This window comes from Lepisosteus platostomus, chromosome 12 (genome assembly GCF_059453375.1).
Source record: "Lepisosteus platostomus isolate fLepPlt1 chromosome 12, fLepPlt1.hap1, whole genome shotgun sequence".
Taxonomy (NCBI): domain Eukaryota; kingdom Metazoa; phylum Chordata; class Actinopteri; order Semionotiformes; family Lepisosteidae; genus Lepisosteus; species Lepisosteus platostomus.
Genome location: NC_142622.1, coordinates 17,537,528 through 17,553,873, shown reverse-complemented (window position 1 = coordinate 17,553,873; position 16,346 = coordinate 17,537,528). Strand labels below are relative to the sequence as shown.

General features: G+C 38.1%; 1 protein-coding gene and 1 pseudogene across 5 annotated transcripts; both read left to right on the top strand.

The window, feature by feature from the left end:
- The first annotated feature begins 1,660 nt into the window (after positions 1 to 1,660).
- On the top strand, positions 1,661 to 15,734 carry cep72 (centrosomal protein 72). Of its 5 annotated transcripts, none has more exons than XM_088601246.1 (15): positions 1,662 to 1,760; positions 2,060 to 2,243; positions 3,872 to 3,999; positions 5,729 to 5,921; positions 7,247 to 7,361; positions 7,448 to 7,626; positions 9,214 to 9,284; positions 10,131 to 10,176; positions 10,933 to 11,127; positions 11,473 to 11,744; positions 12,383 to 12,500; positions 12,595 to 12,785; positions 13,329 to 13,419; positions 14,617 to 14,728; positions 15,309 to 15,734. In XM_088601246.1, exons 2-15 carry the CDS (start codon positions 2,135 to 2,137, stop codon positions 15,472 to 15,474), a joined length of 1,986 nt encoding a protein of 661 aa, XP_088457372.1. In that variant the 5' UTR covers positions 1,662 to 1,760; positions 2,060 to 2,134; the 3' UTR covers positions 15,475 to 15,734. The 5 variants fall into 5 exon arrangements, 4 of the variants coding, with proteins under 4 accessions (XP_088457372.1, XP_088457371.1, XP_088457370.1 ...); XM_088601245.1 differs by having other exon boundaries at positions 1,663 to 1,760; positions 10,936 to 11,127; positions 13,329 to 13,455; XM_088601244.1 differs by having other exon boundaries at positions 1,663 to 1,760; positions 11,476 to 11,744; positions 13,329 to 13,455.
- Positions 9,829 to 9,938, top strand: LOC148651212 (U5 spliceosomal RNA; annotated as a pseudogene).
- Positions 15,735 to 16,346: the final 612 nt, after the last annotated feature.

Genomic DNA, 16,346 nt, shown 5'->3' with positions numbered 1-16,346 from the left:
ATTCCATGTTCTATAGTTTAAAAGCAAATGAGACATAAGGATTGCAGCTCATTGTCTGATGTTAAAGCCATCAGTAACTGTACAGATGGACACTGTAATTCACTGTGATATCTTACAGCCAACATAGTCCAAATGTTACAAGATGATTTCCAAAGTAATAAGGAAGACTCCAACTTTACAAACTGCACCTTAATCAAAGTAAAATTGTACTGTATTTCTTTAGAGTGTAGTGTTGTGTCTTCAAAGTTCATTCTCGATTCTTGGGATAGGTCCAATCAAGAGGTCTCTTGAAAATAAAAAGAGATGTGAGAGTATGCAGGCACATTAACCATTGTCTGAAGAACAGTATTGATGAAAGAAGGAAACACAAGCATGGTGTGCTTTATTAATGAAGAGTCACTGTAAATGATCAACCAAAAAGCAAAAAAAAATCAGATATCAGAAATTTCATTCCAATTTCCTGATCCTTTCTAACATATCTGAGATTGAATTGTCCATGCTGCTTTGTAATGAATTTCCCTAATATTTAATCAATTTTATCTGAGTACACCGAGTTTATTTATCTTTAACAAAGTTATTTTAAACAATAACAGGAATGGAATTTCTTCACTTGAAGTCGTAAATATTAACAAGCTCTTCTTTGCTTAACTTTCTTATTGATCGAAGCAAGAATAATTCAATAATAATTTGACAATTGTTTACTAAGTGCTGAACTAAAAAACATTCCCTGTTACCCATTGTTGGGGTTCTTTGCCTCACTGTTAAACCTGCCTTATGAGTTGTGTCAGTTAAATATCATATAATTGGATATAACCAGGATTTCTTGAATGACAGAGCTTCCGCAGAGGAGAGTACAGCTGTCAGTGATGCAGTAAGGTGATTCTATACGTTGAAAAGTTTTTTGGAGAGGAAATACCATTTTAGTTTCAGAAGCTCCTGATCTTTTAAAATCGATTGTAATGTGCCACAGTAAACTAATAAACTGAATATGAATATCTGTAGATTGTTAGTGCTCTATGTTAAGACAAATAATGAGATTTTGAATGCTTTAAAAAGAGGAATATTTGTACATTAATCTAATTGTCCCATTTTGAGTGCAAAGTACTCTTCTTTTTCAGAAACTACAGAGCATCTAGTGTGCCCATTGCATCAATTAGATTAATTGTTTTCAGACACAAATGTCCATTTTACTGTGGATATTAAACATTATCTAACAACAATCCATTTATAGAGCTTTGAATGGGAATGAAACAATGTAAATGCAGCCCAGAAAGAAATATATTAGACCTGCTATGTTTGAGATATAGAACACTGAGTGCTAGAAAGTTAAATTCTCTAAATACCTCTTCCTTTTTTGTTCTGGGAAATTACTGGCAGCAATCTCTGAAGTGAGAAAAACAGTCTTGAAACAACATTTCCATAGCTCCTAAATTGTGGTTTCATGGAAACTAAATAAATACAGCCATCCATTTCGTTATTGCATTTAAATTCGAATAACTTCGAGAAGCCCAGAAAACTAGATGGACTGACGCATTTTAAATAAGTTAATGTCATAATTGTTTTAAAATATTGTGTGCATATTTACTTTTACATGCGTATAATCATTGCACGCTTCTCACATTTATCAGATGGGAAGAAGATACCGCCATGACATAACATTTTCGCGCTCCAACTTAAGTCGGTTAAGAACAAAGGTGTTCGGACGAACGACAGATGACCTGAGTGAAAAGCCGGCCGGGAAAAACAGGTTATTTCAAAAAGTAAGCGCGTCCTTTTTTATTATTCAATATAGTGTTCACTTTCCATGCTGAAAAAACTATGTTTATGTCAGCTCATAATTAAAAGGTTATTCTTCAGGCGTTTGTTAATATTCCAATATTTTCTGATATGAAATGAGTATCCATATGAAGTGGCAGCAGCAACAGCAAGATCTGATTTTTTTTTTATTTTGATGTACTTGCTTTTCTGTAACCAATTACGAGGTTCTCAGAGTTATTGTGTGCATCTTCATCACTATTAAACAACAATAATCTCGCTGACACAAAACTGCTTTTTCTAGACGTCAGTCTTTTCAGTGGGATAAGTGGAGCTGCTGCAGCTAAACAGTGGCTCCTTCCGTCAGGGTGCAACGCGCATGCTCGCCCCGGTGAACCCCCCGACGTTTGAAAGGATGGCGGCGGACGGTCTGCTGATAACTGAGCAGTGGATACGAGAAAGGCTGCAACTGCAGCACAGATGCTTAGGTAATCGCCACCGTCTCCCTGTGTCGCAAGTGAAACGTGAAGAACACACACTCGAACGGTTTCCAAGCCTTTGCTAGGCTACTGCGTTGCGCTGCGAATTGTACGTTAGTTTCAAGCCCTGAAGCGAAATTCTGTTGTTTCGGAGAGGTTGGATTGCTTGTTGTCTGCAGTCGTGCGTCAGGTGGACGGGTCCGTGTAGTTTGCTCTTCTTGTGCATCATAAAGCACGTTTCTTGGTTTCGATGCTGTCTTCTCTTACACAAAAGAACAGTGGCGTTCTTCATTAAGGAGATGTCAGTAAAAATCACTTTGTCCTCGCGAAAATATTGAGTTTGTGTGGCTGACGCTTTAACTAGTGACTTACATTTGGATTTGGGTCACTTACTGTATACTGTAGCTGGGCATTTTAATGCTACAGTCTAAGGAAGCACTGTACGTAGGACTTCAACCTACATACAAATTGTAGAAGGATAGTTTGTCTGGGTACCAAACCATTAACCTGCTGTCGATTAAAAAGCCAACGTTTTACTGAACCAGCAAGGACAGACGTTTAATCTAGATGGGTTCCGAATATCAAATGAAAAGGCGCATTTTCGTTCAAAGAAAGACAATGCGTAGAAAAGCTCGATGTGTAACAACTGTGTACTATTAGAACTCGATGTATTTCTAACATTTTGCAAATCATGATCTTTTAAGAATAAGCTTGACTACAAAGCATGTAACACTTCGCAAGTCCCAGCTCGACGTCCTGGAAGTTTTTGAATGGGTACTAAATGACAAGTATTGTGTTTTAATTAGGACAGCATACAATCTTAAGTATCCATTTTCATGAAGTTTCAACCCACTAAACAAAGCATTTTATCTTATTGTGGTAACGAGGAGAGGACTACAAAATTAATAGCTCATTGACGCAGTGTGATGGTTCTATATATACTGTAAATGTGAAAAATGTTTTATTTTTGTTGTCTGTATCTAATGTAAGGTAAATGAAGATCCTCAAGAGTCTACTGTTTAACTCCTCAGAGTCTGGGTTTGGGCAAATTTTAACAGAATTTTGTTAGGCTGTATGTTTGCTTTTTCTGTAACAAGTGTTATTGTTTCTGCAGTCATTATACCAATGTACTCATTACTAGAAAGCATATTCCTGGGATCCCAGTATCATGACATCCCAGTACCGTGGACTGGACAGGACACAAGTACATACCGTATACTGGGCACACACAAGCACACAGTTACTATTGAAAGACTGCAATTATTACATATTTCCAAAAAACTTTCAAATGTGTTTTCCTTTTCTTTAAAAGATAAACTTCCCCCACTACTATTAGAAAAATAAAATACCCAGGAAGTTTTCTCTTTCTCACATAGTTTTGCAACTCCTAAAAGCAGTACTACTTTTTATAGTGCATTGGGTTTATGTACTGTAACCTTTACATCCCCTTGTCCAAGAAAGGTAACTAAAAGTACTAGATTTTCAAATGGCTACTACATTCTTGTTCAGTCAAGGTGTGTTACATGACATCCATGATTATATGATATGTGAAAAGCTAATTGCTGTACCTTTAATATAAGCTTTTCTTTTTAAGTTTTTTCTTACACAAGTCTAATATATAATTTCTTTGCTTCCAGCGGATGTCAGATCACTGTCTCTTCCAGGGTCCTATGACGTGAAGATCGCCCATGTGGGAAACTCTCTAAAGAACTTTGTTCATTTAAAGAATCTCGACCTTTCTCGGAATGCGCTGGTCTCGATAGAGGTGAATGGAAGCTAATGTTTGTCCAAATATGGCATTATTATAATAGTGCAGGGTGTCCTGTCGTGGTCCTGGAGGTTCGTGTCTGCAGGTCTTCGCTCCATCTCGGCTCTTAATCATCTCTTTATTGGCTTCTTAATTTTAATCAATTTAACAGCTTCGCTGGGCTCTTCAGATGTTTCAAGAGAGCTACAGAACCCTGTCACACTGGCCCTCCATTGCTATGAACGGGCACCTCTGATTCAGCTAATTAAAAGGAAGAAGAATATAAACTCCAGTGAATACAGATTTAAGTACTTACAAGGGTATATTTGCATTAGATCAGTTAAAAACTGAATATAGATCAAGTCCCCATCTAGATCTCTGTTTCAGGTTACAGAGATAAATTCCCTTTTCCCTTTTTGGTGCAAAAGGCAGTTACAGTACATCTTAAAGTATTTAACCACAGGCATTGTGTTGAAAAAAACGACAAAAATCTTACCCAATATTGAATGTCAAGCTATAAGTAGTAACTAAGTGACATATCAAGGTCCTACGTGTTGATATAAACTTGAGTTCATCATAGGATTTAGAGAACAATCGGCTCATTTCTTGACAGATCGCAGACTAATCTGCATCTGTACAAAGTTTGCTAGAAGTATTATTTTTGGTCTGCTTTCTAGGAAATATCTTCTTATAAACATAATAGCAGTCAGATGATATGATTAGATGAATTACTCAGCATCAGTGGGTAGAGTATGAAGATAAGAAAATGATTTTGGGCGTTTGTTCTGAACTCATCATGTGTGAATCACAAACCTGTAAGCAGAAGTATGAAATACGTCTTCTTCCTGGAGTAGAAATCACTTTACAGGAATGAAAGATTTACAGGGTACCTGCCCCAACTTTGTCAAGACGCTTCTGCTTTCAAAGTACAGACAGCAGTATGCTGAGTGTCCCGATTCTGCTGTAGGGAAAGAGGAACTCTGAAGAACTTGGCTCAAGAATACAACATTTGTGTCCCACCCAGGATTTGAACACATAAATCTCAGGTCAAGAGTTCAGATCCTTAACCACTACTCACTGATCGTAATGGGCAGCAACTCAAGCCAGAAAATTCAAAGAAATAGGTGGCTCTCTTATCTTTCCTCCCCCAGTCTTGCAAGCTGTGTCTGCTTCCGGAGTGTACTGTATGTTAGGTGTAAGTTATTGTAGGTCTATGTAGTAAGTAATGTTAGGTGATGCCTAGGAATTTAATACAAAACAAGCAGATAAAATAAATCTGAACAAGTGACTAAGACAGCTCCAGTAAGCTTCCTTAAAAAACAGTGCAATGTTTAGAAAGGTTGTTAGAAGGCTATATATATATATTATTTTCCTCTGCTCTTTTGCCCACACTGCAGTGGCCTGTTCCAGTCTAACCCCAGTGCTGTAGTTCACATGAGCGAATGAGATGTTAGCAGATCAGTCAATCCTGTACTGTGTTCTGGAGGTCAGGGCCATTCTTCTCCATCTCATCTAGAGCCTATTTAGCACAGGTTTCTGTGGTTCTAAGATGCAAACCAAGTGGATTTTCACTCTCCTTCTTGGAAGGGTCTGGTGGTGTTCTGCCATGTTGACATTCCAACAGCAGATTAATCGCAGTGTCGCAGCTGTGAAAGAAAAATAAACTTTCAGATGTGCTGCTTCACCACTGAAAAGGAGACATTTATAGGTCATTTCAAAGACGTGGTTTGTTCATGTTTTTCTGCAGGGGATACAACACTTAAAGAAGCTTGAAAAGCTTAACCTCTATTACAACTGCATACCTTCCTTGAAAGCCATCTTTACCCTCCGGAAGCTGACTGCATTGAAGGAGCTGGATCTCCGGCTCAACCCTGTGACAAAAAATGACCCCGATTATCGTCTCTACATTGTTCATATGTTGCCCAACCTTAGAAAACTGGGTAAGTGTTTTGACCAATCACTACTGTCACTTGCAAGAGTAATTAATATCATATCACCAGTGCTTGATTTCATTTCAGAGTTGTGTGTTTATCCTATAACAATGGCTAATAGGTGTTTATCCTATTAGCCATTGTTAGACTCTGTTGTCTTTTTCTAGACTATTTTACAAACTGAAATGATTGAAGTGAAGGTGGAAGTGAAGAGCTGGACCTTTATTTTCCTGAAGTGACTAAAGAAGTGCTGTGCGAGAGATTTGCCTGTGCAGAAGTGATATTCTTCTCATTTCCTTGCCAGTTCTGCTTAGTTTTTAGCAGTCTTTTCAGAAGCCCTGTGATTTGTGGGAAAATAAGGCAAAATTGTCAGAACAGAACCATAGGATCATGCAGAGCATGTAATTTAACACAAAGCTTCAGTTTCAGTATCTAAAACAACCATCCATCCATTTTCTAACTGCTTCATCTAATTCAGAGTTACAGGGGAGCCAATAAGCAACAGGACCAAGGCAGGATACACCCTGGACAGAATGCCAGTCTAGACCACACACAGACACAAACACTCACACCAGGACAAATTTTCCAGAAGCCAATTAACCTACCAGTATGTCTTGGTATTGTGGAAGAAAACTGGAGCACCCAGAGGAAACTATGCAAACACAAGGAAAACATAAAAAAACAGCTAACTGCAATGCTTCAGAACACAGTGCACCACTGTACTATCTACTTTCTGCACGCACTGCCTTGTTTTTTTTCACTACCACATATTTATTGTTCTTTAAAACTTATTTATTGTTCTGTTTATTATTTAATATGTTTGCAATGTACTGTCTACATTGTGTGGTGGTGTCTGTCATACTGTGCTATACTCTGTATGTCCTGAGAGATCATCGAGAATAAGAATTTCAATGTACATGTACATATGGCAATAAACGCCTCTACTATCAGATAGCACCCCAGGAATTAAACCCAGGGCCCCAGTGTTGCAAGGCCGCAATGCTAACTACGGTGCCACCATACCACCCAGTATCTAAAACATACGGTTGACATTTTTAAAATTACTAGCATATATGCTGTGTTAAACTTTTACAGTGTCACGGCTTCAGCATATAGTCAAATTAGATGTGCAGATAACAGATATGTTACTGTACACCTAAGTTTAACAATTGAATCTATTTCAGTTATTTAGAACCTTCTTGCAATGTGAGTGGTGATTCACCTTTCTCTTTTAAAAGCCTTGTGAATGTATGACAGATTTGATTTCTACTTTGTTTGATGCCTTGATTTTTCCTCATTCTGTTTTACTATTGCATTGGGCTGTTATTCTCTAGATGATCACCCTGTGAGGGACAGCGAACGCAAAGCTGCTGTCATGCATTTTACTTCAGAGCAAGCTTTTGAACACCAGCACAGTTCTTCATCTTCCTCAGAGTCCAGTGTGCAAAGGTGCAATACTTACCTCTTCGCCTCACTAACCTTGCTGCATGTGTGCTGTATGTGCATAGTGTTTGATAATATCTCTTCTGGTACAGGTCCGGTCTTAAGAGGGCATCCTCTGTAAGGCTCTTCTGTAAAAAACGCTCTGTCCTTGATGAAGATGATGAAGCAGTGCTGAACCTTGTTGCCAAGAGTAACTGGGACTTGAGTAAACCTGCCGGCCTGACGGGATCCACTAAGAAAGTCCCAGAAGTCGAGCTTTATCGCTTACGGGGTAAGATGTCTAATTAAGAAGTGGACATGTACAGATTTAGCCATCTAAACCAACCTCCTCATCACCTCCTTTGATTTCGGATGAATGACCCGTATGAAAATGAAAGGGAAACTTAATCAGTGTGATTACACAGTAACGCAGAAATTAATTTTTGTGTTTGTGTTCTCATGAATGAGTTCAATCTGGTTTCGCCTTTAGCAACTGACCAGTGTTAATACATTGGTGTCCACACCTCCCTTTTCAGTACTGAGGGAAAAAAAGAAGAAGAATTTAATATATTTTCTTACATGTTATAGATGAATGTAGTATTTAATAACAGTATTTATCAGAGGTAGGCATACCAGTGCATTCACGCAACAGGTTTGCCCTGCAGCTTTGATCTGTGATCATTCAAATGTAATATGCTAAAACCACAGCTCAAAGCCATCCTTACATTCAGCAAACACAGTACTGGTTTTAACTTTTTATTTCTTGAATACAGATAATCTAGGCTACCAGTCAAAAAAGCCACTTGCAGAAAAATGATAATGCTAATTCCACTCAGTCTGTGTTGCCAGTGAAAGCTATGTAACTGTGGATTGTGCTGTGGGGGAACTACTTCCCCTCTGGTTTTGCACATCATTTGTCCCACCTGGACATTCTGGAGACATCTCACACCATTCCTTTTCTACCTGCCTGTTCTTCACACATTTGTGGTGAAGACGCAACAGTTCTCTGATAGTGCTTTTCGGTGCTTTTTGTGGATCTAGTCATCTGTACAGTCAGTCACGTGTTGCAAAGCGTGGTAGCGTCTGCAAACCGAATTGTCTGAACTCAAGACAGAGCAGAACGGCACCTCTGAGGGGCAGGCTGGACCTGTCTGGCAGTTGCAGAGTCCAAGATCTGATCCCATACAGATTTAGAGTGAAAGCAGTGCTTTATATTTTGGATTTCAAGAGTTTGGGTTCAAAAAAGATTTGTTGAGCCTCTTAAGTATTAAATATTAAAATTAAATATTTATTTCCTCCCAAACTAGGTCACTGACTTGACAAATGCTCTTTGCGATACCTTTAACCCAAGGGACACCTAAGGGGAAAATCTTCCAGTTTTTACAAGAGACAGATCCTTGTAAACAGGATCTGCCATTATAATAATACATGAAATGTGTATTTCAAACAAACAAATTAAAATTGTATGTATATCCTGTACATTCAGCAAAGTTATTGCAGTTTTTGCAATTGAAAAAAATGCAGTTTTGTGGCATTTAATTAAATTAACAGAGTTTCTGCACCATCTGCTGATGGGAAAGTGGAAGCATTATTCTAAAATATTTTTTTTTTTAATGAGATTTTAAACCTGTATTGCTTAAACTTTTTTTTTCCATTTTGAAGCAGCGGTAATTGTCACCTCAGTAGAAGTTTGGAGATCAGCATGATTGGGAAGAATTTTAACTTAGAGTCCTTAACCAATTTTACATTGGCTTACATTAAGTCTTTAATTACACCATTGTTTCATATAATTGCCTTTTGTACTTTTCTGTACAAATAATTAACTGCTTCTTCTGAGAGCTTCTCTTTTAGGATTTGAAAAGATGTTTTGTTGTTCCAGGTTACCATGGGCAAGATACCCATTATTCGAATGGCTGTCATCCTTCTGAAGAAAGTACCATGTTAAAACAGGTGAACACCCACTGAACAAACATTCCCACACATATTCCTGCTCCTTTATTATGTTTAGATTTGTAATAAGATATATCACGCATTGCTGCCTTGCAGCTCTGGAGCTCAGGACTTAATTCCTGGGTGCTATCTGCTTGAGGCTTATATAGTCTCCCAGTGTTTGGGTTTTTGCTAGGTGCTTCAGTTTCCTCCCACAGTCCAAAGATATAATGGTGGGTTCATTGGCTTCTGTAAAATTGGCTGTGATCTGAGTGTTTGTGTCTTGCAAAGGACTGGTGTCCTGTCTAAGATGTATCCTGCCTTGTGCCTATTGCTTGCTCCTCCGTGACCCTGTATTGGATTCAGCAGTTTGAAATGCAGTTTGGTACTTTGTAAAGCTGTTCAGGTGTCTTACATTGATTTTGAGGTAGTCACTTTTCCTTGTCAGTCCACTGTGTGGTGAATGAGAAAATTAAGTCGTAGTACACAGAAAAATGTTTGTTACTCCATAATTAAAAACAAAAAGGCACAGAAAAGGATGCACATTTAATTCCGTTTTATCAGCATACTCTGTTTCTCTGCATATAGTATAAATCCTTTGCCTTTTACTAAAGATTTCCGTGGAGAGGAGCACGTATGAGTTCCATTAATATTCACTTGTATTTCTAGAGACGGAACATGAAAAAAACTTTTTGTTTTCATCTTCTGTTTCAACACGTTCTGTACAGGTTGTTTCCAAATCATTAACAACTTTTTAACGGCAGCTTTACATTCTTGAGTGTTCTTTTGATCTTAATAATAATACTACTAAGTTGCACTAGAAATATTCTGATTACTTGGACTGATGTGTTAACTTTTGCCATTCAGGATTCACCAACATCAATCCTCAGAAAGCAACCGGAAATGAAAGAAAGTGAGTCCTCATTACTCTTCTTTTCCTAATTACATTCCCCATAAGCATAGCTGTAGAAATGCATATAGAAACTGCATATACTTTAAGAATGTTTATTATATTTTTTTAAAGTGTATTTCTACATTTGCATGTTTATATTATAATCTTATAATCTTAAATAGTCCACTTTTCAAAAGAAACATAGTCACACGTTTTCCTCACAAACAGGAAGATAACAAATAATAGGTTATTCTTGAACTCATGCTAATCCACATTCTGGCAAAATAAAAAGCATTATTTTATTTACTACCAAACTGAAATGGCTTTATAAGCCAGCTAACGTTCTGAACAAACCAAAATTAAGTTACTAATATACTGTACCTGGATCCACTAATAAGTACTTTTTCTAAGGAAATGAAATGTGCTGCTTTCTCTTTCATTCCAAATAAATTTGTGATAAAATGCTGTTTTAAATGCAGTTCACTTTCAAAGGAGATTCTGGACATCTCTGATGCTTGCAGTTATTGTCAAACTTGTCTGTTATACTGTATGTTCACATTGCCTGTTTCTGCTGGCCTTGTAACTGTGATCCTTTGACATTTGTTACAGGCTTTATCTTAGCTGCCAAGGATGGATTGCACATCACTAACAGAACAATTCTTACCCTGAGCCACTATTTCAGATATAAAAAGTGGTAGATTTCCCTAATGGAAAACATCTATAATAACATCTGCTTATGAGAATTCCTGTCTAAAATGTTAAATTCTGTTCCTGCAGATCATCAGCCTCAGGCCACTGTTTCCTCTCCAAGACGTGCACCTTTGAGCAGTGTAAAAGGAAGTGAGGGTATGAGGGTGACATTTGCAGAACCCAAGTCGAAGGACAGCCATTCTGCCCGTCAATGGGAATTTGAAGATAAGGCCAAGCCTGGCTACAGTGTTACAGTCCAGGGACACTTCACGCCACACCCAGGTGCGAAATACCACACAGTGTGAAGTAATAAGTGCTGCTTTCCCAGTCATTCAGGACCTAATATTCCATAAAACAAGAAAAGAATATTCTCATTTGGGTTAATAAACATATAGTACAAGAAGAAAGAGCAACATGGAATTTACCAATCTGCAACATAAGTCTATTAAAGCTGCAGTGATGATTGGTCACAACAAAACAATAAACCTGAGGAGGCGGAGGAGTCTAATGTAACCTTTATGATTAAAATTTCAGATGACTGAGTTATAATTATCAGCAGAACTGGTAACCTAATGGCCTGCAGGTCATTTCACTTCAATAGTTCAAGGTTAGTCTTCTCTTGTTAAGCAGGACCAATTAGCCCTGGAATGGAAAACAAGACAACGACTTCCTCAAAAACTCGTCCTTCCTCCTCTGTGACCTCTGCCGTTCCTCGCTCTCCAACTGCTTCTCGCAGCCAAAAGACTGCCCACAGGGGAAGACGTGCCACCCCCAGTGTTGAGGGCTCACCTGATTCATTACCGTGTCAGAAAACGCCTCTGCAGTCTTCTCATGGAGCAGAACAAAGCTGCCATTCTCCAGAGGGCGCAGCAAGTACTGAACAAATAACACAATATGTGGTAAGATATGCTTTCTTAGGAAGCAACCTGAGGAAAGGCCGATGAGCCTACTGTACTGTATATATATTTACAGATGCAAATGATGTCTGTCGATCTTGGAAGTGATTTTCATGACCTGTTCTAACCCTTCAGGGGCTGTCAGACTTTGCATGATCAATGGCAATTTACAGCAAGTGTACCGATACACACATTTCTGCTGGTTGAAATGATACTTGGCTTTATGTATAAAGCTAGTCTACAGCTTGAACTTCTGAAGAGGAAAATGATTGAGTGCTATCACCTGACCTTATGCCAACTGAATCAGCTTTTAGTCTGCTGTATGGCAGAGAAACCCTCCAGTTAGATAATTTTCAGAGAGACCAGGGAAAAATGTTGCTTACAACCTACAGTCAGAGGAGAAAATATTAACCACTTAATATTAACCAGAGAGGTATAGGTTCTTTAAATTTAATAACTTTTTATGATATGGCATATTCTTTATTTTGTGTATTTCATGCAAGAGTACATGCTTTCAAGTACTGTATCACACCAGTAAAACATATTATTAGACAAGTGCTGTAAGTTAAAATTCACACCCGTCTAGGTTTTTTCTGTCTCTTTCTTTGGTGGGTTTTTATGTCACTGTAATTTTTTAATAGGTTCATCTTCCAGTTGTCAGAAAAACAATGCATTCAGAACCCTTGGAATTACTTTTGGATCAAGTGGATAAGTTCTGGAATGGTAAAGGGTCTCTGCACTGCAATGAAAACTTCCTGAGTAAGTGCATATTGTGCTCCGTTTTCTTCTGTGATCTTTTATGTGGCCTTATTTTTATCATTAATATATATATATATTTATCATTTTATCAAAGCCAAAGCTGTTCAGATTCTGTCACTACTGGGGCCGTCTAAGGAACAAGACGGCACTGGACTGGAAGATGAAATGAAGAAGGTAAAAGAAGACAACCAACCTCTGTCTACTCAGATAGAACAACAGGAGCAGGGATATCACTGGAAGATACAAAACCTGACTACCCAGCTGAGCCAGGCACGGAATATTATTGTAAGATCTGATGTTTTTGTTCTAGATATTATGCTGAGCTTCACCCTGGTGTCTTCACTTCTGTCCCTACATAATAGCCTCATGCTAACACCCACCCACTGCAGTTCTGTCTCACCAAATATATAGGTCGGCATAACCTCATACTGATACCAGCAATCCTGCACTGTGACTGTTTATATCAGCCAGCTCCTTCATATTGTACAGTAGTACCTTGTGTCAGGGGTTAGACATTGTAGCTCCTAAGTGTCTATCCTCTCTCACCCAGATTGGCCTGCTCTTACTGCCTCTACTGAACTCTACTGCCTGTCCCACAATGCAGTTCTCTTTCCCATTGTTTTTCTTAGGCGGGCACTGTGATTAAAAGGAGACTGTTTTCTCTGAATAACACATGCTGTTCTATTGTCTTTTTGCTCTATTTTGGATCTATAATTATAGTTTAAGACCTAATATATTATGAGCTTACCAATCAGTACTCTGTGAGACGCACTCTTGTTTCCTGCTTTTATGACCTTCTGTCTGTTGAATTATGCTTGTTTTTATCAGGACACATTGGATAAACAATTAAAAGACACTTTGGAAGAGAATGTGTCCCTGCACAAGCAGCTTATTAAAATGGAGCAAAAATTGTTAAACGGTAAACATTGTGATGAATCAAAGTTTGAACTTCTTGGTATGTATCTGCCCCCATACCTGTTCCTATAAATATTAATTTAAACAGGGTTGTTATAGAAATATGTAATGTAGTTTTGGGGGTAAAAATAAATGGTTGACACTTCCTGCTAGCAGAATGAAAAAATGGTACAGTATTTGAAAATTGTTGTTCCAGGAAGAGTTGTTTCATCATCTTAAAGATACTGTATATCTGGCCTAAAATGTTTCAGATATCGATTATGGTATATTATCTTAATCCTCTTGGATTATTTTTAAAACTAAAAATTATTGCATTGATTCAGAAATGGATGTGAACAGTTGAAAATAGCATAATCTTATACACATCACTTTAAGTTTTGTACCTAAATCAAAGATGATTTGTAGCAGAGAACTACAGTATAACCCTGTTAAACACGGTTACATGTAGTTGGTTAGATCATAATTGGGTTACTGTTACCTGTTACCTGTTACCTGTTACCTGTTACCTGTTACCTGTTACCTGTTACCTGTTACCTGTATTAGCTCACTTGTGTGCTAAATTTCAAGATGTATCATGTCAAAGTCCTGTGTACCTTTGATTTTTCTCTCGTATTTTATTTCATACGTATTACATTCAGTTTTAAGGGTCATGTACACAGATGTAAGCGAGCAATTAAAAATAATATTAATTTGAAAAGGGTTGTTGTAGAAATATGTAATGTAGTGTTTGGGGTAAAAATTAAAGGTTGACACGTCCTGCTAAAAATCTACAATTCAGTACAATTCAAAGTTCAAAGTCAAATGCTTCTGCTACAGTGAATTTGAAAACCAGAACAATGTCACCTGTGCATTAATACCACCAGTAAATAGAGCTGAGATCAGTCAATACAAGGCAGTAAACATACTTGGTTTTGAAAAGTGGATCATGAGCTTCTTAAAATACAGATTATGTTGCCAGCCACATCACATTTTGTCTTGGAAGCCGATTTTTTTCAGCTTTCATAGAACAGGAGTTATACTAAGGTCTGAAATACTTCTAATCTGTTTTATATTAGATATGTATTATATAATACTGTATGTATTACAGTACATGAAAGAATCTTTCGGCTGTCATTGGTGTTGTTACATAAAGAATAACATATAATGCTGTAGTGATTTGCACAAAGGGACTTTATAAGAACTTTTTCTGTCTTCTTTTCAGAGCACCAGAACAACAATCAGAACCTTAGGAGAGAGGTTGAAGGGCTGAAACAGAAGTTACAGCACTTCGAAAGGGTTCAGGAGATCGCATTGATGTTGCAAGAAAGCCACCGGTATGCAATCAGAACCACGTTCCTACTGTAGCTGCAGTCAGAATTGTTAATTGTTTTTAAAATAACGAAATAATGGTTTCAGATCGCAGTGTGCATGCCCCCTGGACTCTGTTCAAGCACTGGTCTTGTAACACGTCATAAAATTATAGTCCTCTCAGACTCCATGTTATTCAATGGTGCAGGTTGCAGTAATATTTGGCCTGTGCCACTTGCAATTCTCTGCGGGTTTGCTACCATCGCAGTACGCAGTTCTGGTGACTCCCTCATACATTGCCAATCTTGTTTCAGGAACAGAATACAGTCCCACAATCCCAGAGTTACGGAGAGGGCAACCCCATTCATGTTTTGCCAGGGTCATTTTAAAGTGATGAGCCACAACAGAAATTCAGTTGTTCACTTACATCTGTATTCTCTGATAAAGTATCTTTTGAGATTTATAAGAGGGCAATGGTAAAAAAAAAATCAACAAGCAATGTGAAATTGTTAAAACTGAAAAGGGACATTTGATTTGGCTAGTAACAGAAGCTGCAGAAATAACCGTTCCTTTCTTTGGACTGTCCTTAATTTTGTTTTATTTCAGATCTTTAGTTTCAACCAACAAGTGTCTGTTAGCAGAGCTGGAAGACACTCGATCCCGTCACAAGGCTGAGGTTGAGCAGCTGCACTTCAGCTACAAGGAGCTGAAAAAAATTCTGGGTAGCGTATCCAGTCTCACAGCTGAGACAAAGACCGCTCTGTCAGTCTAACACATGCACACCATTACTTTTAGCTGTAAATATAGTTTGTTATATAAACCTTATTTTATTGTATAATAATACAGGTAGTCCACTGCAGTTCAAAATGTATTTATTTGTTGTCATATAACTGTTTTATAAGAAAACTTGTTTGTAGTTACACGTTAAACTTTTGATACATTGATACTGAGAAATATGCTGTTGCCTTTGACAATTGTTTGTCTCCGCTATGTGGAAGAATTGTAGAATAAATTAGGTACAAAATGTCTAAAGTCTCTATTTTGATTTACTTGATGCTTCAAAACAGTAAATTAAAAAAATTGAAGTGCAAACCTAATTTGTCTCCATTTTACAATTTATATCTCTGCGTTCTCACTGGAGATTTGCACTGCTAGAGCCCTGGGTTCGATTCCTGGGGTGCTCTCTATCCCTGTATTCATGCAGTTTTCCTCCAGTCTCCCCCCCCCCCGCAGTCCAAAAACATACTGGCAGGTTAATTGGCGTCTGTGAAAAGTTGGGCCTGGTGTGACTGTGTGCATGTTTTTGTCTGTGTCTGCCCTGCGATGGACTGGCGCCCTGTCCAGGTTGTATCCGGCCTTGCGCCGTTGCTTGCCAGGATAGGCACCATCTTCCCCACAACCCTGAATTGGATAAAGTGGTTAGAAAATGGATGGATGAAAAGTCAAATTTTCAAAGAAAATTCCAATTCCAGATTGTAATTAAGCGTGAGAACCACTGAGATCAATAAGAAGTCAATGTTTCTTGGCTGGGAACGTAGTGCAGTGCAAGTGTCATGAGGAACGCAGGTGTTCTCATTACAAGGACAGCAAAACCCCGATCACTTGGAGTGGATGAACAAAGTCACTGCTCCCTTTTTCAGGTCA